Source organism: Orcinus orca, chromosome 10, assembly GCF_937001465.1.
Source record: "Orcinus orca chromosome 10, mOrcOrc1.1, whole genome shotgun sequence".
Lineage (NCBI taxonomy): Eukaryota > Metazoa > Chordata > Mammalia > Artiodactyla > Delphinidae > Orcinus > Orcinus orca.
This window is the reverse complement of record NC_064568.1, coordinates 69,154,695-69,180,395: the sequence shown is the minus strand read 5'-3', so window position 1 is coordinate 69,180,395 and position 25,701 is coordinate 69,154,695. Positions and strand designations below refer to the sequence as shown.

The following is a 25,701-nucleotide window of genomic DNA, read 5'->3' as shown; positions in this document are numbered from 1 at the left end:
GGAGTGATGGGAGGTGGAGAGGAAGAGCAATGAATTCTGCCTAATTCAAGTGGCTCCTGGGAGGTAAAAAAACCTATGGGGACTCAAAATTGGGCACAAAGTCCAATAGTACATAGTTGTCAGAAAAGTAGAAAACACTCTGGTTTCAAAGAACTGCCTGAGGACCACCCACCCTCAGAATGTCTTCCTTGGGCATAACAGGCTCAACACCTGGCCTGTGACAGGCTTGCTGCCCTCACAATGGCTGACCAACAGAGGGCCAATTCCATACCATAGCTGCTTGCAAATCAGCATCAGATTTCTGGCCCTACTCAAAGAGGCTGACATCTGTTGAAGGGCTAGGAGAAAGAGAGTGATAGACAGAAGATCCTGTTCTTAGCAGTGTGGCTTTTAAGCCTCCAGCTTCTCTGGACTTAGAGAAGGGAATATCCAAAGACACACATGAACATGGGTTCCCGATGGCCAGGTGGTGGAAAGCAACTGGAAGGGCAGTGAGCTTTTGGTTCTTCTCCTCTGATTGGCCTTTATGTGCAACCAATTGATCTCACAGCACTTTGGCTCTGAGCTTTCCCAGAGGGTAGTACCGTACTAGATTTCTAAAGCGACTGAACATGATAATCAGATCCACTCTGCTCCTCTTTACTCTCATCTCTGCCCAATAACCAATCCTTCCGATCCATTGGCTTCCTTGTGCTTTGCCCCAGGACACATTCTTTTGCTACCAGGACATTCAAGTCTCAAGCAGAGTGTCTCTGCAACCTTCAACACAGCAGGCCCCAAGTATGATGAGATCACTTATTTAAAATAGCAGATATTCACTATGGAAGTATGGTTCCTTGAGGAAACTCACCCACCCCTTCCCTAACCTCTTTATTTAAACTCTCTCTGGCTGGGAAACCTGTTTGTACCACATCCTGTTTATAATTTATTGTATACCCAACCCAAGATTTCTGCAACACCCGGACAGCAACTAAACTGTCTTGAACAACAGCACCATCTAGTGACCAGCAGAGCAAGCTGTGTGACCATGTGTTTTTCTAATCACATCCTTTTTTATCCCCAAAACCAAGACACATACACCTAAGCCTCCCCATTCCCTGCTGGTCAAATAAGTTAATTCTACCTCAACTCTTTCTTACATGTTCATTATCTTTAACTCCCTTTACTTTTCCCAATTTCTTCCACCTCTTCCTTAGCTCAAGAATCATTTATCTTACTCTTCCCTATCCAAAAACTCTGCCTACATTTGTAAGTCCTTTGTTGAGGGGACTTACCTCTTGTTCATACCCACTCACCTTTTCGTTCCCTGATGAGGACAATTCGTCGTTCTTTCACTTCCGAGCTCAGATTATCTACCATCTTATTAATGCAATTGTCTAGAACCAGGGAGTGGGTTTTCGACTTGATGTCCTTCCGACAAATGGGGCATTCTATCTTCCGCTTCATCCACTCACTGATACAGTAGGAGCAGAAACTATGTGCACAGTTCAAGGTGACAGCCTATAATGGGAATGTGAACATACAGATCAGAACTGTGATGCTTACTTCCCCAGGGCGGTTGCGATCTCAGAACCAACTCATCACACTGCCAACATGGGTTAGCTACCCTGCAAACAAATGTCACTGGACGTAAGTAGGACTAGTAAGCATGTGAATGTTTGGTATAAATACATCACTAATTCTCTCACGAAAACAAATTTATGTCCTAATGGTGAATTAGCACCTCAATTTTAATATATGAAGGGGAACACACAGTGAATACTCAGTATACAGAATGGTAGGAGGCATCATCTTTACTCAAAAGCAGCTAAAAAAGTATATGTAAAAGAGAACTTAGGCTGGGAAAAAATGTAGTGGGTTCAACTGATAGTGCCTTAAGTAAGTAAGCAAGCCTGTGAGAAGAGAGAAAGCAGAAGGAAGCCTGTATGTGAGGGGCTCCTATGAGTAACTCCAATGGCCAGCTTTCTGCCAGGACACTTTTCACTCCCCAAAACATAAACCATTCTCCTCATTACTCTTGTTTATGTACATCTCCTAAGATACAACTTTCATGAGGCTCAAAAGTCTTCCTTCCTGTTTTTAGGATAGCAGTGGAAAATAACACAGAAATCATGTATTTTTCAAATGCCAAGTTGAGACCAGAAAGCCAACTAGGAGACCTTCTCGATAACGAATGAGATAAATTCTCATGAACGGGACTAAAAACCTGTCTGATTAAAATGAAACCTCTTCCCAACACTGATTTTAAGAGATGACCCACAGAAAAGGTCAGGCACATGCTGTAAACCAAACAAAGTCAAGTTATTTGTCTCTTACATGTCGTACAGATGCTCTGGGTTGGCTAACTCATCACCCATTCCAACCACCCTTTCCTTGTCTTCTTCTATTAGGGTCTGTAAGCCACGTCAAAAGAGCACGAACTGAGTTTCTCCAAAGTAGGGAATCAAATGACTAGAAACTATGGGGGAAATTATGACCCTAAGTCAAAGTAGATCCAGAGCAAAAGAAACAGGTCTACCCAGGAGAGATTTTTCAGGAGGCTAATAGACCCAATCTCCCTAAAGTCCACCAGAAAAAAGGAAGCAGTGTGTGTATGCATTTTCTTTTTAAAGGAGTCTGAAAAGCACTGTCATTTAACAAATTGAGTTTAACACCTGTAGTGTAAGATGAACTGGACACAGATAGTAGAATGTGTGAAAATAAAAGAGGACTGTGCAGGACTTCCCTGGCAGTCCAGTGGTTAAGACTCCACGCTTCCAATGCAGGGGGTGTGGGTTCCATCCCTAGCTGGGGAACTAAGATCCCACATGCTACACAGTGTGGCCATAAAAAGAAAAAAAAAAAAGGAGAGCCTGTGCAAAAACAAGATAGGATAACAGGGAATTCCCTGGTGGTCCAGTGGTTAGAACTCTGTGCTTTCACTGCCGAGGGCACAGGTTCAATCCCTGGTTAAGGAAATAAGATCTCACAAGCCGCGCAGCGTGGCAAAAAAAAAAAAAAAAAGACAGGATAACCGATGGTAACCCAGGAGAGATGTTTCATTTTCATAAGGAGCCTCAGAGTTCCTGAAATATGTTCCACTTGGCCACTGAATTCCCAGCAACCACACATCAATGGCATTTACCGCCCTGTTCAAAGGCTGCACTGCACACCTACTCTCAGCACTGTGCCCATTCAGAGCAAAGAAAGAATAGTTTTATTGAGCAGCTTTATTCTGATACTTCAAATTTCTAATGCCATCTAATTCTGGACTGTGCCAGAATCAAGTGGTTCCCGGGAGGTAAAAAACCTGTAGGAGTTCAACACTAGGCACAAAATCCAACAGGACATAGTTGTCAGAAAAGTAGAAAGCACAGGACATTCTGACCTGTGGGAGGGTGGGGCAGCTCTCAGGTGGTTCTTTGAAACCAAAGTGTTTTCTCCCCAACACCAAAGAGATAAAGGCTTTATTACAGCCCAAAACACTGATTCTGCCAAACAGATACTCAAGAACAAATGAAATAAGAAAAAAGACAGTGGAGGTAAAGACGACTACAAAAAAAAATGAGAAGTGACCATCTCTAGCAGTCACTTTGAAGTCAAACAGCTACAGTAAGTTCCTGGAGGAAAAACATTCTTCAGAATGTTTCCCTACAGCAGAAGCAGTCTGTGTAGCCGAGGCTCCATTCAGGGCTGGGAGAGTGAGAAGGCATGAGCCACCATTCATAATTACCTCAATGAAGTATTCTGAACAAATAATACACTGGAGCTCATTCTCTAGCACGTCATTCACATGGCTAAGAACTTCCTCCTTCTGTGCTTGCACCTTCGCCTTCTCTTCCTGCAAAAACACACAACCCCACCTGTCATTCGGGAGAACCAACGAGAACGCAAAACAGGACAGGAAGCAGGGTTATTAGTCTGCAATAGGATTCAGAAGGAATCTAAATTAAAAATTCACCCTGGCACAGTAACACGAGAATAAAACTCTTTCCGCAAGGGTTACTGTTTCTCAGAACTGCTTTCTAATATAGGACACTATCTTCCTTTTTTTCCCTCTCTCGACTTCTTTAGTATGTATTCGCATTGCAGGTTCTGTCTCCTTCCCAAAAATTAACCAAATGATAAAAACTGAAGGTAGCATACCCACTCCACCAACCACCCAAGACCAGAATGAGGCATTAAGTATCCTATAGCAAACTGCAGTTCAGAGGTGATACAAAATCATCCCAAGCAACCAAGAACTCACTGGATAAGAAAGAAATGAGGAACAGTCCATAAAGGTAGGAAGCTTGAATTAGTGTGTAAGGTCCATTCCATTCTTTGCAGCTGCCTCTGCTATAAAATAAGGATAATACCTATGTTCCCTAGAGGCAGGAGGCTAGAGAGATGGCCTCTTGAAGTACCTTCAGGCCCCACACTCTGTGATGCTTGTCACTTCCCACTCCTGCAGTGCAATTTCCCTGTGCTTTCCCCAACAGGTCAGACTGCTTGTAGACACACTTTTTAAGGAGGATCTAGGTGTGCTCTTTTTTTTTTTTTTTTTTTTTGGCGGTACGCGGGCCTCTTACTGTTGTGGCCTCTCCCATTGCGGAGCACAGGCTCCGGACGCGCAGGCTCAGCGGCCATGGCGCACGGGCCCAGCCGCTCTGCGGCATGTGGGATCTTCCCGGACAGGGGCACGAACCTGCGTCCCCTGCATCAGCAGGCGGACTCTCAACCACTGCGCCACCAGGGAAGCCCAGGTGTGCTCTCTTGAAGCCAACATTTATTAAGTTAGCACCTCATCTCCAAAACAGAAAGGATGAGGAGCCCCTGAGGCGGAGAGGAAAAGCCATTTAGGGTATATTTGATATACCCTAAATATTAGGGTTCATTTATTTCTCATGTTTTACTTTCTCTTCTAATCAAAGCAAAGACTGTCAGACTGCTTAGGGCAGTGAAGAGGGACTGGACCCAGTTATAACTAGAGTCAAGTTCCCTGAAAACTTTTGAATTACTGGATTTAAAAAGATGTGGTGGTTTCTTGGAGGCTGGGGAAGAAGGAACTATGTGATTTAAACAGAGGATAAGGATATCAAACAAACAAGCAAGTCTCCTCCTTTTCTGTATTCTGCTCCAGATATGTACATGAGGAGGGGTGGGCTGAGAGATGCAGTCAGACTCAGGCATAAGTTTCAGGTCAGAGGATGCAAACTGGTGGCCTGTGGACTGGATCCAGCCTGCAGACTTACTTAGTCTGGCATTCATGGTATCAAAAAACACTGAACTGTTGCCAATACTTGAAAACTGGGATACTTTACATAAACATTTGGATTTCCATCTTCCATGGAAAACTCAGATCGGACAACACTGGGCTTGCATATCTGGATGGCAATGACTGGCTGCATCAGAGAAGAGCTGCCTCTGGGGGTGGGGGTGAGGGTGCACCTCTGCCTCACAGCTCCCCACTATGTTCTTACACCCAGGCCACTTTACTCCTATTATCGGTCTGACCCCAGTGGGCACTTGAGTTTACAACCCCTAATTTAAGAGTTCCACTGATTCGATATGGGGAATAACTACATAAATGCATCAAGATGAACTATTTTTTATTTTGACTACACCACCCCTTAGCCTATGTGAGTGAAACACTCTGAAGGAGCATTTACCACAGACAGTGGACTAGACTCCAGGATGTGTCTTATTCCCAGCATTTTGCTTCTGGATAAAGGAAGGAAATAGATGTTGTCTTACAGGCAGAACCTTCTACAGCCCTAACTAATTTTACAGATTATTTCCCTTGAGGAAGGAAACAGCCATAACCTCTCCCTTCATTCACCATACCAACCTTTGCACTGTGGAAAATGCTGAGTTGCATGTGCTAACCAAATTCTAAACCTTCACCTTCTTTCCAGTACCTTGGTCTGCTCCAATTCTTTGTTCTTGGCTTGAATGATTGCTTCAAAGTCCTTCTTGCTGCGATTTAGCTCTTCCATCAGAGCCCGATGCTGCAGAAACATAGCAGATACATACTCAAGATGCGTTACACTGCATTGTTCCTTTCAGCCACCATGCCTGTCTCTCCCTCTGTCAGCAGCTTTGGTTCAAGAGATCAATGGATTGGCAATTTCAAAATAATGTTTTTGTTCCGTCAGGACATCCCACTTACATACTGCTTTTTTCAGGGAAAGGGGCAGATAGGGAGGGATGCCATCAAATCTATTAATCCCTCTGGAAATAACCCAACTTCTGTGGCCATCCAAATCAACTGAAGAATTTACACTGCCTTCCAGAGAGTCTGATTCTGTGGGTTTCGCTTGGGGCCCAGGGATGTACATTTTTTACAAAGCCACACAACTGATCCTGAGAACAAATGCTCAAGAACTAGTAAGTAACTCTAAGGTTACCCAGCACTGGGAGCAGCTTTTAAAAAATAATCAGGGAAATATGGATTCAGGAAAACTAGATAATCATTTTCTTTGAAATGAAAAAGACTTTTAACTATTTATTCTATAAATCACATACTACATGCTCATAAGGTAATGCTGCCTGAACTCTGGCTGTGTCTTCTGGAAGCTGGCATGCCCAAGAGCTAGCAGCTCATTCATTGTGACTAACTGCCTACATCAAATGTCAAGAGGTTCCATTTCTATGAAACATAATTTCTGAGCTCCCTCATACTTAAGTATAGCTTATATTTTAAATCTCATTTCAAATCCTTTTTTAAAGAAGGTGATCTTTCTTTTCTATTATTTTAATTCTTTTATTTGGTGTTTTTCTTTTTTTTTCTGTTTTAATGAGAACTATATTTTCAAATGGTGGACTCTTTCTGCCCATAACTAAACTGAGGAAGACCTGCTGACTTAAAAGTCCATGGGTTGGGAATTCCCTGGTGGTCCAGTTCTTAGGGTTCTGTGCTTCCACTGCAGGGGGCACTGGTTCGATCCCTGGTGGGGGAACTAAGATCCCAGATCCCACAAGCCATGTGGCATGGCCAAAAAGAATAAATAATAATATTGTATCTATGTTAAATCTGCTGAATTTAATAACAGTGCTAGGATGATGTAAGAGAATGCCCTTGTTTTGAGGAAACAAATACTGAAGTACTTTAGGGTAAAGGGACATAAAACATGCAATTACTTTTAAATACTTAAGTACTTTGGGGTAAAGGGACATAATATATGCCATTACTTTTAAATAATTCATAAAGAAATATACACATGGAGAAAGAGAGAAAATGGTAAAGCAACTCTTGGTAGCTGAACCAATACCAGAAACTGCCTACCTCCACATTTCATATACATAAGAAAAACAGGGCTTCCCTGGTGACACAGTGGTTGAGAATCCGCCGGCCGACGCAGGGGACACGGGTTCAAGCCCTGGTCTGGGAAGATCCCACATGCCGTGGAGCAACTAGGCCCATGAGCCACAACTACTGAGCCTGCGCGTCTGGAGCCTGTGCCCCGCAACAAGAGACGCCAGTACAGTGAGAGGCCCGCGCACCGCGATGAAGAGTGGCCCCTGCTTGCCGCAACTGGAGAAAGCCCTCGCACAGAAACGAAGACCCAGCAAGCCAAAAATAAATAAATAAACAAACCAATGAACCAACATATATAAAAAAAAAAAAGAAAGAAAATCCCCCAAGTCAGTTAGCTAATTTACACTTTGCAGCTGAAAGTGTGCTTTGCTGATAACTCAGCTGACTCCAATTCACCTTCTACATGTCCAGAATCACACTATATAACGGACATTCTGAAAACAGAAATGGACTTAGAATCCCAGTAACTTACAAAGTCTAGTCACTTAACCAAGTCACTTAACTACTTGCAGTTAAAGTATAGTTACTTATAAGATGCAAACATCAAAATGGCATTTGTGATGAGTGCGTTGTAAAATGCAAAGTGCTATATAAGTACGGGTAGTTTCTAAAACTGTGTTTGTGCTTTTTTACCCTTTTATAGCTGTGTTTAAAATGTTGGCTAGAAGAGTTAAAACTTGAAGAAACATTTTCTTTTGCACAGGAGTCCTTTTATGCTCATTGTTTGCTTATAAGGAAATACTTTGGAATAAGAATTTAACCATTTTCTGCGCACCTACATAGAAGGTAATAAATTATTACACTGTCTATAACTCAGCAGCCTTTCTAGGCTAGTACCTATTTCTGGCTTCTTTTAGGAGACACAGTCATAACAAAAATATTTAATGTGCCAGGCATTGTGCAAAGTGGCTTACATACATTGTGTAATTCTCACAAAAACTCTTGAGTTTGATGCAATTATTATTTCATCATCAGTAAAATGGGGAAAACAACAGCAGTTACCTCACAGGGCTGTTGTTAAGGATTTGAAAAGACTATACATAGAGCATTTAGCACAGTGCCTGGCCAAAAGTTAACTGCTACACACAGTTTACCATTTGTAGGTACGTTCATTTTACAGATAAACAGACACAGAAAAAGGCAAGTGCAAGCAACAGGATTTTCAACTCAAGTCTGACTTCCCAAGTTTCTGCCGCTTGCTTTCTTCTTCCTTTTTTTAAAATTATCTCCTCGTACAGTAGGGGGAAATAGTAAATCCCCATGATAGTGGCTGAACTTAAAGCCAGGAAACACCTAATTTAATTGTCTTTGACTGTCCTCACCCCCTACCAACGCCTGGCAAAGTGAGCTGCTCACTAAGTTCTTGAACTAATGAAAGACTAGGTTTCTAACCCGGGCGAGCTAGATCTTTCTGGGCTGGGTAGAGTCTCCTCGTCTCTGAGCTGGTATCCCTGGCTGCAGACCTGAAGAGGCTGTTCAGGTCCTGTTCGAGGAAACAGACTTGTCTTCCCCTCCTCAAAAAACAATTTACCAAGGGCCACTGCCCTCCGACCCACTAGGACTTGAAGGGTCCCAACCTACATTCACCTGTGATAACTCCTATACATCTCCACCACCGCCATGGCGACATTTTTGGAGCCCAGCTCTCCCCCGCCTTCCTCTTGGCAGGTGCCGAAGGTGGTGTTTCTGAAAAGATATTATTCAAGACACACATTTTAAAATGTGTGGTCTGGGGGCTTCCCTGGTGGTGCAGTGGTTAAGAATCCACCTGCCAATGCAGGGAACACAGGTTTGAGCCCTGGTCCGGGAAGATCGCACATGCTGTGGAGCAACTAAGCCTGTGCGCCACAACTACTGAGCCTGCGTGCCACAACTACTGAAGCCTGCGCGCCTAGAGCCCGTGCTCCACAAGAGAAGCCACCGCAATGAGAAGCCCGCGCACCGCATTAAGAGTAACCCCTGCTTACCGAAACTAGAGAAAGCCCACGCACAGCAACAAAGACCCAATGCAGCCAAAGATAAACTAATTTTAAAAAATAAAAAAACAATAAAATGTGAGGTCTGCAGAAAAAAAGCAGTTATGTCAGAAGTCCTGAGTATTCATCTTGGCCACTAATTAGATGCATGTGCCTTAATTTTCTCATTTATAAAATGGGAAAATAGGTGCCCCCCCTACGTTGGGGTTAATAAGAAAAAAAATAACATATATGAGAGCACTCAGAAAAGTTTTTAAAGCTCTATGTAAATGTAAGTTATTATAATTATAGGCCTGGAAAATGAAAAAGAACAGCTTCAGAAGGACCACCAGGTGGACCGAACAATAACCATGTTTCATTTGAGAGTGGTAGGTCCCCCAGGCATGCTGTTATAGAACCATGACCTAAAAGTATCCTATTTTAGGTTAATGAATGGAGACTGGCCAAATGCATCATGCTAAATGATAGTGTGTTTTCCAGTCTGTCTCAGTAGAGGGTGAGGTGTTGTGGGTGCAGGGTGCTTAATGATTCCTCAGGGATTTCCAAGAGCAGAACCTTACTCTTTTCCAGTCAATTTCAAAACATTATCTGAATATTAATTTAATAATCCTCTAAATGGGAAACATGCCTACCCCCCCACCCTAGAAAATACACAAGCTTAGAAAATAAAATTCTAAAAAGACTGAATTTTTCACCTAATGCTTTCCAAGGCTGTTTGTGCACCCAAGGTAGGCACCCTCCCAAGCATGAAGTAATATGTGATTGTTAGCACTGTAAAAAGGTTGGGAGGTAGGTAAGCAATAAAAGAACCGAATGATAAATTCTCCTGAACAAATTCTAATGCGATTACTCATTTTTCTCAAGGAGATGCAAACACTTACCTCCTGACTTATAACAAACTACTAATCATTACACATAAAGAAGACAAAGCAGGTTTTAAAGATGCAAAAGAACTCATAAAAAAATAAACAGAAGAGAGAGGTAGTCAAGTTAAACTAAATAAATTACAGGCAATCTTTTAGGATAATTTTATTCCTGTGAGCCTTGCCCCCTTCAGTAAATTGATACGTTTTGCTGAAGGTTAAACTGCACATTCTCAACCTAACCTAAAATGCTTAATTGGAACATTCTCAGATGGTTTCAGGATGGCTTCAGCTCAGGAATGGTGAGGTAATGGAGGCCCTTGCAGGCCCTGGTGGCCAAGTCACAGCTCTCAATTTCCCTCTGCTGCTCTCACCTTTCTGGAAGCGCAGCCACTCTCCTAGAGAGCCTCCTAATTGCTACAGGCTCATTTCATCTTCACCAAAGCAACTCGTGCTCAAATGAAGATGTAGGCTTTCATGCTGAGGTCTGGCATGTCTGTGAGGCTCCAAGTCTCCGACCTGATGGCATGAGCAGCTGCCACCTGCTCTGTCTACAGACTGGAGATGCCACAGAGGTGTGCACTAAGCAGCAGAGGCAGCCGGTGGCCACAAGAAGCCTGGTTGCCCCCCACTCCACCACCCACTATAAGCTCAGGACAATGGCAAGAGATTTACCTCCTGCAGAGTCTGGGCCAGCTGTTGCTTCAGGTCCTCTTCTCCTTGTTCTTTCTCCAAACGCTGCAAAGCCAAAAACAAAATGTAAGGTTACCCTGCAGGAAGGGGGAAAAAGGGACAAAATCCAGTAACAAGCAGAGCAGACCTGCTAGCGTGAGCATCTGGAAACGACAGGGGGCAGGGAGTGGGTGGAAAATCTCCCATTTTACTTCAAGCTGTTGGCAGTAAGGGACTTAAGCAGAATTAAACTGCTCAAATACTGCACACCTCAGGGCTGTCACCTTCAAGCCACCACTCAGGGTGTTCTGGAGAAACTCTGGATTAATACTCCAAGTCCCCTTCACTGGCTAATGCTGTGACTCCCAAAAGGATGTAAACTGAGAGCTTCTGAGTCACCAAGTATCTAAACTGAAACACAATCCCCTGAGCTGGCACTCACAAGCTCCACCATGTTTCTTTCCTCAATTCTGGCCACTCTGTCTCTCACTCTGAGTCTTTACCACTTCTAGCCCATAAACTGCTCCTCCTCCTGCCTTGCCTGAGCTTATGCTATGTCTCCTCCATCCGCCCCCTTGAATGTAGATGCCTCCTACATCATCACTCCCCTACATCCAGCATCTTCCAGAAGAACCTCTGGGCCCTTCCCTCCTTAAGAATTACCTACCCGGGACTTCCCATGTAAGACTCTGCACTCCCAAGGCAGGGGGTCCAGGCTCGATCCCTGGTTGGGGAACTAGATCCCACATGCATGCCACAACTAAGAAGTCCGCATGCTGCAACTAAGAAGTCTGCATGCCACAACTAAGAAGTCTGCATGCCACAACTAAGAGTCTGCATGCTGCAACTAAGAAGTCCATATGCCACAACTAAGAAGCCCACACGCTGCAACTAAAAGATCCCATGTGCCGCAACAAAGACCTGGCACAGCCAAAATAAATAAATAAATAAAATATTTAAAAAGAAAGAATTACCTACCCATTTAATATGCCAACTGGAAATGGTTCTCTAATTTAAATATATTGACTTGAAACTATTCTGATTATTTTGTGTGTATAATACATCTTTGTCTCCTCAACCAGATATATTCCTTAATGGCAAAAACCATTTATTAAGTATCTTTATAACTACCCAAACTCAAGTATAGTGCCAGGTAATGTGGGTACTCAAAAAAAAAAATCTGTGTGGCTAATATGTCTAAAATAGATAACTAAAAAAAAAAAGAATGACGTGGAGAATTCGGTAACATACAGGGTCCTCCTTCCATTATAGTAGTTGAAAATGCTACATCCTTGCTTTCATGATGTCCTCTGAACCCAAAGTGCTATCCTGGAACAACCAGACACCCTCAGAAACTGGTTACTTGAGGTTACAGGGAGTGCAAGATTCCACCCCATGGGGTAGTGGTGGAAGTATCATACAATAACATTTAATTTCCAGAGGAGCAGCAGAAGTGATTCCAGGCTTGTGTTGAGACCCCAGCATTAGCACTGCTGGCCCTGCAGGTGAGATGTTTGTGCCCAGTGACAACAGCATAGCATCTTCCTTGGACTAGGTCTGTCTCATTCCTGACTGTGTAGTTTCCAGCCTTGTTTTCCCAGTCCCCCAGCAACTAATGTTGTTTAAATAAATTCCTTATATTGCAAAAAAAAAAAAAAAAAAAGTCTGTGGGAATTCCCTGGCAGTCCAGTTGTTAGGACTCCATACGCTCAATGTTGAGGGCCCGGGTTTAATCCCTGGTTGGCGAAATAAAATCCCACAAGCCACACAGCGCAGCCAAAAAAAAAAAAAATTCTGTGTGAAGTAGCAAGGGTTAAATGAGTTTCTGAGCAAGCAGTAGGGGTAGGATAAATTCTTAGGGCTTGGTGGGAGAGGGGAATGCAACTAATAAACAAAGGACTAGATATACGTCACTAGGAGCGATTTATATATGGCCCTCTCATTCCTGGAGAAATTCTCTAAACCAGTCCTTTTTGCCTTTCTTTACCATTTTGATAAGGAAAAAGATTTCACAGCTATATCTTGAAGCATGCTGAAAGGAGCCACAAATATTAACAGTAACTCTTGTTCCTGAGCACATAAGCCTTTAAAGAGAGCTCTACTCTGGTGAAGGTGTCATATACTAAATATGTGAAGATAAACCTCCATCTATTAATTTCAAGAATTAGTCCAGGCTGGAAAAGGGCAGCAAAAAGGTACACATAAGCAAGCAGTGTATACCCTTAGAAAGACCTATTTAATCCATGGCCTTGGCTAAGACCAGCAGTTTATGGGGGATAGCTGAGATTAGAATGAAATCTACAAATTGTTCAGAAATAAGCCAACACAACTGGTTGTTTCTTACCCTGAGTAAAGTACATGAAAGAGAAAAGCTTATTCACTTCAATCCTGATTGGCCCCTCTTAGTTCTAAGTCAACAATGGGGAATTCTTGACATTCAGTATTACCTGAGCAAGTAGGTGAGAGTAAAACATGTGGCTCTTGCCAGATGGGAACTGACATTTTGAGCAGAACCAGGATCAGCCATAGCCTAGAAGCTTTGTGCAAGTGCTTGTCATCTAATCCCAAATGACTTGGGGATGCAGACACATTTGCCCTCACCTTGACACAGCTAAGACAGTCATTATTTTATCTACTAAAGGCCCTGTGGGAGGTGGCTTATCACTCAACCCAACAACTGAGTCATGATGTACCTGTCCCCTCCCATGCTGGCTACTCAGGTCAGACACAAACATTTTCTGCCTTTCTAGCCTCCCACTTCCTAGGTTAGCTACAGAGCTAACAAGTTGCCAGGTAAATCAAGGGCAGAGTAATCAGGTGACCTACACCTGCCTTGGGTACAGAAATTTGGCTTTGACCTCAGAACAGAGAAAGATTACTCATGAAGACAACTATTGCGTTAATTGGGGTGTGCTGTAATTTGGGGGCATCTTCACCTTCATCCAACCTCTCTCTGAATTTACCTCAGTTCTGAGATGCCTCACCTTTGCATCCTGTTATATCTTGGCTGGTTCTGCCAGTCACCTTTCCCCATCTTGACATCCCAACTCTGGCTCTTGATCTGATCATCATGCTGAACCTCAAAGTTTTCTGTTCCCATTACATCTCCTGTCCCTGGCACTCAGCACTTGGTCCCTGATCCAGAAACAGAGAGTTCTGGCCAGAGGCTCACGAAGGGCCTGCCCATCCCAAGGGCCTTCCCTCCTGTGTGGTACCTGGAGATGCTGCTGCTCTTCCTGGAAAGTCTTCTCCAGCTGCTCCACTCTGGCCTGCTGTTGGGCCTGCTCTTCACACAGCTGGGACTGTAAATCCTGCAGTTCCTGCTCCATTTTCACAATTTTCTTTGAGTTCCCTTTTTGGGTCTGCTTTTTCACATTCAGAACAGCTACCTGCTTTTCCTGCAACTGTGTTTTCAGCTTTAGAATCCTGGACATCGTTACCTTAAACAGCTCTAAGCGGCTCTGAGATGCTGAAGGATTTGAGGCTTTCTGCTTCTTATAATGAAGCTCTACAACTTTTGCAGGGCCTGGGTCAACATGAGCCCCTGTGGTCTTCCCACTTAGCTGAAGAGAAGTCAACTTAGGATCCAAATATTCAGAGGGTTGACTAGCCACTTCACCTTTCCCATGTGACTTCACTGGCTGACCAGGTTCACAAGACACTTTACTTATTTTGGATTTCAAATTTGAGGGGCCTTCAGCTCCAGAACCCTCTAATTCATTCAAACTAAATTTCCTTTTAGCTCTCAAGCCCTTATTTTTTTCCATCATCTGGTCACTTTTTGGGGAAAGACAAGGATAAATCCTCTCCCAGTCTTCTTCAGTAACTTCATATTCATACTCTGCATTCTCCTTATTTTCCAGAGGCACCCCAAGCTGGATGTGATCTCCATTATGGATAGAATAGACCTTTAAAGGTTCTAGACGTTCTCTGTTCAGCCAAACACCATTCAGACTCTGGGGAAAGGGAAAGAAAGACAAAATAAGTTTCATGATTTCTCTCCTCTTAATGGAATTTCCCTCCTGCTGCTGCAAAACCTTCTGTCTTTTCAGAAAGAAAATCCTTGGAGGCAGAGTCAAGATGGCGGTGTGGGAAGACACGGAATTAGTGTCTCCCCACAACTAGGGTGCCTGCCACCACTGGTGGGGGACTCTGATGCCCAAGGAGATGGGAAGAACCCCAAAGTGAACCAGTAGGACATAGGGGGACTGAGGGGGGAGGAGAAGTGGAGGCCAGATAGGATTGGCACCCCTGAGGCCAGGGAGATCAGGAGAGGCAGGCGGGAGGGGCCCTCCAGAAGGAGCGAGAGAGATGGGGAGCATGACTGCCCCACCCACTTGAGCCCAGGAAGCCTGCTGGGCTCCCAAGTGAGGTCCCCTGCCCTCTGAGACCGGGGGTGGGGGGCACGCCTGGGCCCCTTCTGTTCCTTGAGCCTAAGCCCCACCCCCCACAGCCCCCAGGGCCTTTTCCAGCCCTGTGGGTCCTGCGCATTGGCTCCACCCACCACCCAAACCTCACCCTTGATTAGGCCCCACCTTCCATAGCCAAGGCCTTCCCCCCACCCCGCCCTTTTTTTCTTTTCTTTTCCCTCTTCCTCTTTTTTCCTATTGTGATGTACCTTCCAGTTGTTGATTCATCTATATTTTTATTTTTATATTCTTTCTAACATATCTGTTCATTTCCTAGTCTAATTTTATTTTTTACTCTGTTACTGTTATTTTTTTTTTTACCCCACATGGCTTGCGGGATCTTGGTTCACAAGCTCAGGGTTGGGCTGAAGCTCCTGCGGTGGGAGCTCCGAGTCCAAACTACTGGACTAACAGAGAACCTCAGACCCCAGGGAATATTCATCAGAGTGAGGTCTCACGGAGTTCATCATCTTAGCACCAAGACCCAGCTCTGCCCAATAGCCTACAAACTCCAGTGTTGGAAACCTCAGGCCAAACAACCAGTAAGACAGGAACACAATCCCAATCATAAAAAAGAAAAAAGAGAGATGGCAAAAAAATACGTCACAGGTGAAGGAGCAAGGTAAAAACCTACAAGACCAAGTAAATGAAGAGGAAATAGGCAATCTACCTGAAAAAGAATTCAAAGTAATGACAGTAAAGATGATCCAGAATCTTGGAAATAGAATGGAGGCACAGATTGAGAAAATATAAGAAATGTTTAACAAAGATCTAGAAGAACTAAAGAACAAACAAACAGAGATGAACAACACAATAACTGAAATGAAAAATAAACTAGAAGGAATCAATAACAGAATAACTGAGGCAGAAGAACGAATAAGTGAGGTGGAAGACAAAATAGTGGAAATAACTGCTGAGGAGCAGAATAAAGAAAAACGGATGAAAAGAATTGAAGACAATCTCAGAGACTTATGGGACAACACTGAATGCACCAACATTCGAATTATAGGGGTCCCAGAAGAAGAAGAGAAAAGAGTCTGAGAAAATATTTGAAGAGATTATAGTTTAAAACTGCCCTAACATGGGAAAGGAAATAGTCACCCAAGTCCAGGAAGCACAGAGAGTCCCATACAGGATAAACCCTAGGAAAAACACACCAAGACACATATTAACCAAACTAACAAAAATTAAATTCAAAGAAAAAGTATTAAAAGCAGCAAGGGAAGGGCTTCCCTGGTGGCACAGTGGTTGGGAGTCTGCCTGCCGATGCAGGGGACACGGGTTCGTGCCCCGGTCTGGGAGGGTCCCACATGCCGCGGAGCGGCTGGGCCCGTGAGCCATGGCCGCTGAGCCTGTGCGTCCGGAGCCTGTGCTCCGCAATGGGAGAGGCCACAACAGTGAGAGGCCTGCATACTGCAAAAAAAAAAAAAAAAAAAAGGACAACCACAAAGAAATGGACAAATTCTTGGAAAGGTACAATTTTCCAAGACTGAACCAGGAAGAATTAGAAAATATAAACAGACCTATCACAAGTAACAAAATTGAAGCCGTAATTAAAAATCTTCCAACAAACAAAAGTCCAGGACCAGATGGCTTCACAGGTGAATTCTATCAAACATTTAGAGAAGAGCTAACACAGATCATTCTCAAACTCTTCCAAAAAATTGCAGAGGGAGAAACACTCCCAAATTCATTCTATGAAGCCACCATCACCCTGATACCAAAACCAGAAAAAGATATCACAAAAAAAGTAAATTATAGACTAATATCACTGATGAACATAGTTGCAAAAATCCTGAACAAACTACTAGCAAACAGAATCCAACAGCACATTAAAAGGATCATACACCACGATCAAGTGGAATTTATCCCAGGATGCAAGGATTCTTCAATATACGCAAATCAATCAATGTGATATACCACAATAACAAATTAAGGAATAAAAACGATATGATCATCTCAATAGATGCAGAAAAAGCTTTTGACAAAATTCAACACCCATTTATGATAAAAACTCTCCAGAAAATAGGCACAGAGGGAACCTACCTCAACATAATAGAGACCATATATGACAAACCCACAGCAAGCATCATACTCAAAGGTGAAAAACTGAAAGCATTTCCACTAAGATCATGAATAAGACAAGGATGTCCGCTCTCGCCATTCTTATTCAACATAGTGTTGGAAGTCCTAGGCACAGCAATCAGAGAAGAAAAAGAAAAGGAATACAAATTGGAAAAGAAGAAGTAAAACTGTCACTGTTTGCTGATGACATGATACTATGCATAGAAAATCCTAAAGTTGCCACCAGAAAACTACTAGAACTAATCAATGAATTTGGTAAGGTTGCAGGATACAAAATTAATGCACAGAAATCTCTGGCATTCCTATATACTGACAACAAAAAATCAGAAACAGAAATTAAGGAAACACTCCCATTTACCATTGCAACAAAAAGAATGAAATACTTAGGAGTAAACCTGCCTAAGGAGGTGAAAGACTTGTATTCAGAAAACTGTAAAACACTGATGAAAGAAATCAAAGATGACATAAACAGATGGAGAAATATACCATGTTCTTGGATTGGAAGAATCAATACTGTGAAAATGACTATACTATCCAAAGCAATCTACAGATTCAATCCCTATCAAACTACCAATGGCATTCTTCACAGAATCAGAACAAAAAATTTTACAATTCGTATAGAAACACAAAAAACCCCGAATACGCAATCTTGAGAAAGAAAAACGGAGCTGGAGGAATCAGGATCCCTGACTTCAAACTATACCACAAAGCTACAGTAATCAAGACAGGCTGGTACTGACACAAAAACAGAAATATAGATCAATGGTACAGGACAGAATGCCCAGAGATAAACCCATGCACATACGGGCACCTAATTTATGACAAAGGAGGCAAGGATTTACAATGGAGAAAAGACAGCCTCTTCAATAAGTGGTGCTGGGAAAACTGGACAGCTACATGTAAAAGAATGAAATTAGAACATTACCAGGCTTCCCTGGTGGCGCAGTGGTTGAGAGTCTGCCTGCTGATGCAGGGGACACGGGTTCGTGCCCCGGTCCGGGAAGATCCCACATGCTGTGGACCGTGAGCCATGGCCGCTGAGCCTGCATGTCCAGAGCCTGTGCTCCTCAACGGGAGAGGCCACAACGGTGAGAGGCCTGCGTACCGCAAAAAAAAAAAAAAGAAAGAACACTACCTAACACCATACACAAAAATAAACTCCAAATGGATTAAAGACTTAATGTAAGACCAGACACTATAAAACTCTTAGAAGGGGCTTCCCTGGTGGTGCAGTGGTTGAGAGTCCGCCTGCCGATGCAGGGGACACAGGTTTGTGCCCCAGTCCGGGAATATCCCACAGGCCGCAGAGCGGCTGGGCCTGTGAGCCATGGCCCCTAGGCCTGCGCGTCCGGAGCCTGTGCTCTGCAACGGGAGAGGTCACATCAGTGAGAGACCCACGTACCGCAAAAAAAAAAAAAAAAGAAAGAAAGAAAGAAAGAAAACCCTTGAGAACAAATAGAAAAGAAAGGTTCATAAACTGCCATCCTTAGAAACAGCATTCTTCAAACAGCACTTTGGCTTTTTACCTATATGATGTTCATTTCTCCAGAGAAGTGCCTGTGTAACAGGCAGGAATCACCTTGTTACTGGTGGATGAATTACTCAAATAAATGCATTAGCATTAAAAGAAACTGAAATCGAATAGCTCCTATTGATGTAAACTGGGGGCAATGGCCCAAGACTGGAAAAACTGCTAAGAGTGAAGGAAGTAGCATCTAATGATGAGGCTCCGAAGGTATGCTTGGCCAAGAAAATCATGCAGGCACTGTCTCTGGATGTGTGTGGCCCCTGAACACATTGGTGAATGAAAAAACACTTCCCAGTACACATAAACCAAAAAAGAAAGTACCAATACCTTGTACTGGGGTCAAATCGTAGGTGGGATCTGATCCAAATAACAGCACCAATGGTCCATGGGCAACAGAACACGTGGTTAAGAGCTGGAGCTCTGGACTCAGCTTATTAGTTGCATGGCCTTCACCAATTTACTTAACCTCTTTGTACCTCAGTTTTGTCTGTAAAATAGTACAGTTCCTATCTCATACTGCTCCTGTGAGGAATGACTGAGGTTATACATACAAAACACTTAGCACAGTGACCCACATAGAACAAATGCTCGATATTTACTTTTGTGGTTTAAATTAAATCACAGTGTGGGGATTAACAGCATGAACCTGAAGTCAGACTGCCTGGGTTTGTAATTTGGCTCCATTACTTAACAGCTGTGTGACTTAGGCAAGTTTCTTAACCTCTCTATGCCCCAACTGCCACATCTATAAAATGGAAGATAATAATAGTCTCTCCCTCATGGTGTTTGTGTGGATTTAATGAGGTAAAGTATGTACTGTACTTAGGAAAGTACCTGGCACATGGTAAGCATTATCTAAGTGTATATATAAGTGTTCACTACCATTATTTTGTTCTAGCTCAACTGATTTATCAACAATCACGTCAACTCTGTGCTCAGCATCTTGCAAAGTAAATATACCTAGTACAAAAGCAGAAGATATGAAAACATCTTTTAGCAGCTGACCATGGAAAGCAAAACACAAGGGCATATTTAAGCAAATGTGGGATTACATAGCACAGCCTATAAATGTAAAGGAATATCATGTAGAGCTGGGTTAGCTAAGAGATGCTAAATGGAGATGATAGGTCCTAAAATAGACCTGAAGCAAATGCAGCATTTAAAGTTTAAAGAGACAAGTGGGCATTTTAACCCATATCCAGGACTTAACTTTGGGGGACAGGACAGAGATGAAGCTCACATCTGAACAGGGACTAAGGCTTATGCTTATGTTGGTAAAAATAGCTACCTACACTCACGAAGAAAAAATACCTGGTCAACCCAAATATGAAAGACAGGGGGCTGGACCACAAGGCACAGAGGATCCAGGGGAGTAGAGACTGGATCTCAGCTCTGGTTTGGTATTAGGCCCTGGTTTCTGGTTCTATATTATTTGGCTCAAGCAGGGAGAGGGAGAGAAAGACGAGCACAGAAACACACAGAAAGACTGGCTTTTACCTCACTGCCTTGGGCCTAACCTGGCTTATCTGTCAACCTTCTCCTAAACTTTCCATTCATATTCAGCCTGAGAAATTATAGGAAGTGATCAGTTCTGCAGACTTCTGAAACAACACACGAGGAATTAACAAAGGAGGCAGATGGAGACCAGAAGAGTCAATTTTAAAATATACATAGGAAAACAGTCTCAGGGAAAGTAATATGACACAGGAGGCCACCTAATGCCAAGATACAGACGTTTAAGAAAAACTCAAAGGCAAAGATAATGTTAAACAAATAAAGGTTATAGAAGCAGCCCAAGACGAGAGAGAACAAGGATTCCCTAAAAAGCTGGGGCAAACACTTGAGACATATGGCAGCCCTCCACTAGATCCTCTGTATTAACCTGCCTTCCTTCAGAGCCCTTTAGGTCTGAAAAATAAGCTCTCAAAATTTTTCCATCACATTTTATCCTTGGATGCCTCTGTTTACCCATTAATCACTCTTCGGTGACACCTAGTAGTATAATTTGGACCAAAGGCCCAAAATGATTCTGTTCACACAGTGACTGTAGAAAAGATGAAAATACCATGGCTATACAGGAACAGTCAAGTACTGCCCAGGATATGATTTCAAATACAATGGTTTAAACAAATCAAACTCTGTTCAATACTTTCTTGATGCTGGTTTTCATAATCACCAGTCTGAACAATGTCAGCAGCAGCAAAGTGATAACCAAAGAAAAGCCTGCCGAATGTCTCAGTAATCAATGAGGAAAAGGTGGAATAACCCTCACCCCCTTAAATACTAATTACTTCACTTAATGCTCAATCTCTGTCCAGCATTTTTAATTGGTTGTTGAGAACAGTGGAAACCCAAAGCCAAAAGCCAATGTTTCCTTGCAGTTCTCTAGATGACTTATGTAGCTCAGTGGTTCTCAGCCCTAACTGTAGAGTGAAATCACCTGGAAACGTTTACAACAAATAGCAGTGCCTGAGTCTCATCCTTAGACTGAATTAATTGGTCAGAGGTGGGACCTAGGCATCAGAATTTTTAAAGCCAGGTTTAGACACAAACACTGTGTATAATCATATTAAGACACAGGGACCCTTTGCAGTCAACCCTTCACGCACATCCAGGCAGCTACTCATCTGGTCTCTACAAAGGTCTGCCTTTTCCATAATGTTGTATAAATGGAATCATACACTGTATGTACCCTTTTGAGTTTGGCTGCTTTCGCTTAGCATGATGGCTCTGAGATGTGTCCACTTGGTTGCATTACAGTAGCTTGGTATTTTTATTGCTGAGTAGTACTCCAGGGTATGGGTACATCAGCTTGTTTCTCTGTTCCCTAGTTGTTTTCTTCCAGTTTTTGGTGATTATGAATAAAACCACTATGAACATTCAGGTACAAGTTTCTGTGAGAACATAAGTTTCCATTAATTTGCGGTAAATACCTAAAAATGGAATTGCTGGGTAAGTGTATGTTTAACTGTAAGAAACTGCCAAACTGTTTTTCAAAGTGGCAGTACTATTTTGTTTCCTCAGTTGCAGTGTTTAAGAGTTCCAGTTACTCTGCATGCTCACCAGCACTTGGTAGTGTTTTATTTTAGCTATTCTAATAGGTGTATCAGTCAATATTTTAAAAAATTCTTTACTAAAACATAACATACAAACATAAAAACATACAAATCATAAATGCACAACTAGGTGAATATCACAAAATGAACACTCAGTATAACTACCACAAGGTTTAAAAAAAAAAAAAAATCCCCACATTATCAGCATCCCAGAAACATCCTTATGCCTCCTTCTAGCCACTAAGTCCCCCCCACCACCCCATAAAGTGACTACTAGCCTGGCTTAACATCACACGTTAGTTTTGCCTGGTTTTGAACATTATACAAATGGCATGAAATAATATGTATTCTTGGGACTTCCCTGCCGGTCCAGTGGTTAAGAATCCGCACTTCCACTGCAAGGGGCGTGGGTTTGATCCCCAGCTGGGGAACTAAGATCCCGCATGCCAGGTGGCACAGCCAAAAAAAAAAAAGTATTTTTTTATGTCTGTTTTCTTTCACTCAATATTACGTTTGCAAGATTTATCCATGTTGTTGGATATAGCAGTAATTCATTCAAATTCATTACAGTATAGTGTTTCATTGTAAGAATATCCCACAGTTTATTTATCCATTCTACTGTTGAAAGACATTTGGGTTGTTTCCCTAGGAGTGAAAATACCATATGTGTGTATGTATGTATGTATGTATATACACATACATACATACACAACTTTAATAAATAATGCCAAATAATTTTCCAAAATAGTTGTACCAATTTACACTTCTACCAAAAGACTACTTGCTCCATACCCGTACTAATGTCTGGCATCATCAAAATTTAATTATAGTTACTCTCTGACTACAAGGTGTGTTGTGGTATTCCATCATGCTTTTAATTTGTATTTCCCAGGGACTTCCCCGGTGGCACAGTGGTTGAGAATTCGCCTGCCAATTCAGCGGACACGGGTTTGAGCCCTGGTCTGGGAAGATCCCACATGCCACAGAGCAACTAAGCCCGTGCGCCACAACTACTGAGCCTGTGCTCTAGAGCCCGCGAACCACAACCACTGAGCCCACGTGCCACAACTACTGAAGACGGTGCGCCTAGAGCCCGTGCTCTGCAACAAGAGAAGCCACCACAATGAGAAGCCCACGCGCTGCAACGAAAAGTAGTCCCCGCTCACCACAACTAGAGAAAGCCCGCGCACAGCAACGAAGACCCAACGCAGCCAAAAATAAATAAATAATTTGTATTTGTATTATTTATTGATCAAATAAATAATCTGATCATTAATGAAGTTGAACAATGTTTCATGGCTACTGAACATTTGGAAAGAATCTTTTGTGAAGTGCCTGCCTCTTGCCCATTTTTATTTTTTTTAATTTATTTATTTTAGTTTATTTATTTTTGGCTGCGTTGGGTCTTCATTGCTGTGCATGGGCTTTCTCTAGTTGTGGAGAGTGGGGGCTACTCTTCGTTGCGGTGCACAGGCTTCTCATTGCGGTGACTTCTCTTGCTGTGGAGTACAAGCTATAGGCACGTGGGCTTCAGCAGTTGTGGTGCGCAGGCTCAGTAGTTGTGGCTCGCGGGCTCTAGAGAGCAGGCTCAGCAGTTGTGGCGCACGGGATTAGTTGCTCCGTGGCATGTGGGATCTTCCCGGACCAGAGGTCAAACCCACGTCCCCTGCATTGGCAGGCAGATTCTTAACCACTGCGCCACCAGGGAAGCCCCTGCTCATTTTTAATACTGGGTTATCTTTCTTTTTCTCATTGATTTGGAGTTCTATATACATCCGAGTATAAGCCCTTCACTGATTATATGTGTAGCAAGTATCTTCCACTCTGAGCTTATTTTCACTCTCTTAATGATATCTTTTGATGAATGGAAATTCTTAATTTTAATGTGCTATCTCCAGTATTTTTTAAAAGTCTCCCATGTATGGGCAAAATTGGAAACAGGGATGAGGACCACTGCTCTAGCTGCTGGGAGACCAGAAGTTGAATTGTCCCAAGCAGCAAGGTTTGTTCAGACTCAACTGTGCACAGAAGGGGTTAAAATAGATCATCTCTAAGGTCCCCTTTTCGGTGCCAATTTATATTTTGCTCACAGTGCCTTGCCAAGAGTGCTGAACCAATTTACTTAGCATTTATGCTCTCTTTCAACACCATGCCAACTCAACTTAATCCTAGTGCAGGAAGGTACTTTCTCCAACAGCTTAAATCTAGCAGGTTTATGCATGCAAAATGAGGCCGCTGGGCAGGCCTACAGAATACCTGCGATACTATGAATTATAATAAGAAATATATACTTGGTATTCATCCCCATTTCTAGCACAGAGCTTCTAAAACCCTTAAAATTTCCTAAGTGGTAAGAGATCAAGGTAACTTTTGCTATGTTAATGAGGTGACTTTTGGAGGGTCACCTATGAGGGCTGGGTGCCAGGGGAACCAATGCTGTGATTGGAGAGTTGGAACTTTCAGTCTCACCCCTCAACCCCCTGGGAAGGGAGAGGGGCTAGTGGTTGATCACCACTGGCTAATGATTCAATCAAGTACACAAATGTAATGAAGCCTCCATAGACACCCAAAAGGATGGGGTTTGGAGAGCTTCCTGGTTGGTGAACACCTGGAAGTGCTAGGAGAGGGGCAGGGCATGGACGCTCCATGCCCCTTCCCATATACCTTGCCCTATGAGTCTCTTTCATTTGGATGTTCACCTGTAACCCAGACCATATCCTTTTATAATAAACTGGTGAATCTAAGTAAATGTATTCCTGAAGCTAATTAATTAATTAAATCCACAGTGGGAGGCGGCAATGGGGACCTCTGATTTATAGCCAGTCAGCCAGAAGTACAGGTGAAAACCTGGACTTGGCAACTGGCACCTGAAGTTCAAGGATAGGGTCCTTGGAACTTCCAACCTATAGCCAGTTGGTCAGAAGCACAGATGTTAACATGGCATTTTAACCTGGGTTGTGACTGGCATCTGAAGTGGAGGGTGGTCTTGTGGGACTGAGCCCTTTACTGGTGGAATCTGATGCTATCTCGGGTTGACAGATGGGTGGGGGGACGTCCCCACACCCGTTGGAATTGGTCTCAGAATCATTTCAATACCCTTCCTTCTAACAGGTATCTTTAAAATCCTTTCAACCAGAGCTGTGCAAAATGGTGTCCAAAGACTTTTCACACTTCCTAATCCTTAACTGTTGACATCAGAATTTCTCTCACTTCACACTCTATATTTTCACTATTTGCAGGTGCTTGTATATCTGCACTTTAGGTATTTCCTAATTGCTGGGTTTTATACACTATTTCACCTCCCTTAGTATTCACATTTGATCTGTGGTTTTCAAATTTGTTTCAAGCAACAAAAACCCCTATATTCAAAGGAAATCTTCCTTAGTGCACTAATACATGAAACAGGTGAAAAGTGAGAGGAGGGGTTTGCTCTGATGGAAAGAAGTGGGAAAGAAAAGGAGCTAAGTGCAGTCAGCTCAGTTCCTCCCCCCCCCACCATGTCCTGAATCACAGTTGTACTCCAGAATCTTTGTGAGATTCCCGAGATCTCTGGACCTCCAACTCACAAGAGACCAAGTCCCCTGGTAACTTAATCTAGTTTCTGGAATAGGACCTATTGCCCCAATTCAGGTGTTCCCTACAAAGTAACTAACTTCAAGTCATTAGACTTTATTGTGGCATAATCTAATCTCTGGCAACATAGAGAAGTAGTTGTCTCTGGGAAAGACAAGTGGGTAGCTAGGGGAGAAGATATCTTCTTTTAATTTTGAACCTTTCAATTTTGTATCATGTATTACCTCAGCGGGGGGGGAACCCTAACTTAAAAATAAACA

At 42.9% G+C, this 25,701-nt stretch overlaps 1 protein-coding gene across 3 annotated transcripts in view; it reads right to left on the bottom strand.

The window, feature by feature from the left end:
* Window positions 1–25,701, bottom strand: part of RNF8 (ring finger protein 8) — a 37,581-nt gene that overhangs the window by 5,868 nt on the left and 6,012 nt on the right. For 2 of the 3 annotated variants that reach the window (XR_004482228.2, XM_004267655.3), the window contains exons 3-7: window positions 14,006–14,746; window positions 10,794–10,856; window positions 5,880–5,969; window positions 3,713–3,820; window positions 1,296–1,500 (exon numbers count right to left, since the gene is read on the bottom strand). Coding sequence is in view for 2 of the 3 variants with exons in the window: in XM_004267655.3 (XP_004267703.2) it covers window positions 1,296–1,500; window positions 3,713–3,820; window positions 5,880–5,969; window positions 10,794–10,856; window positions 14,006–14,746 (1,207 nt within the window). In the remaining variant the exon portion in view is untranslated. The remainder of the gene's footprint in view (window positions 1–1,295; window positions 1,501–3,712; window positions 3,821–5,879; window positions 5,970–10,793; window positions 10,857–14,005; window positions 14,747–25,701) is intronic. The other variant, XM_012532255.3, reaches the window with a different exon arrangement.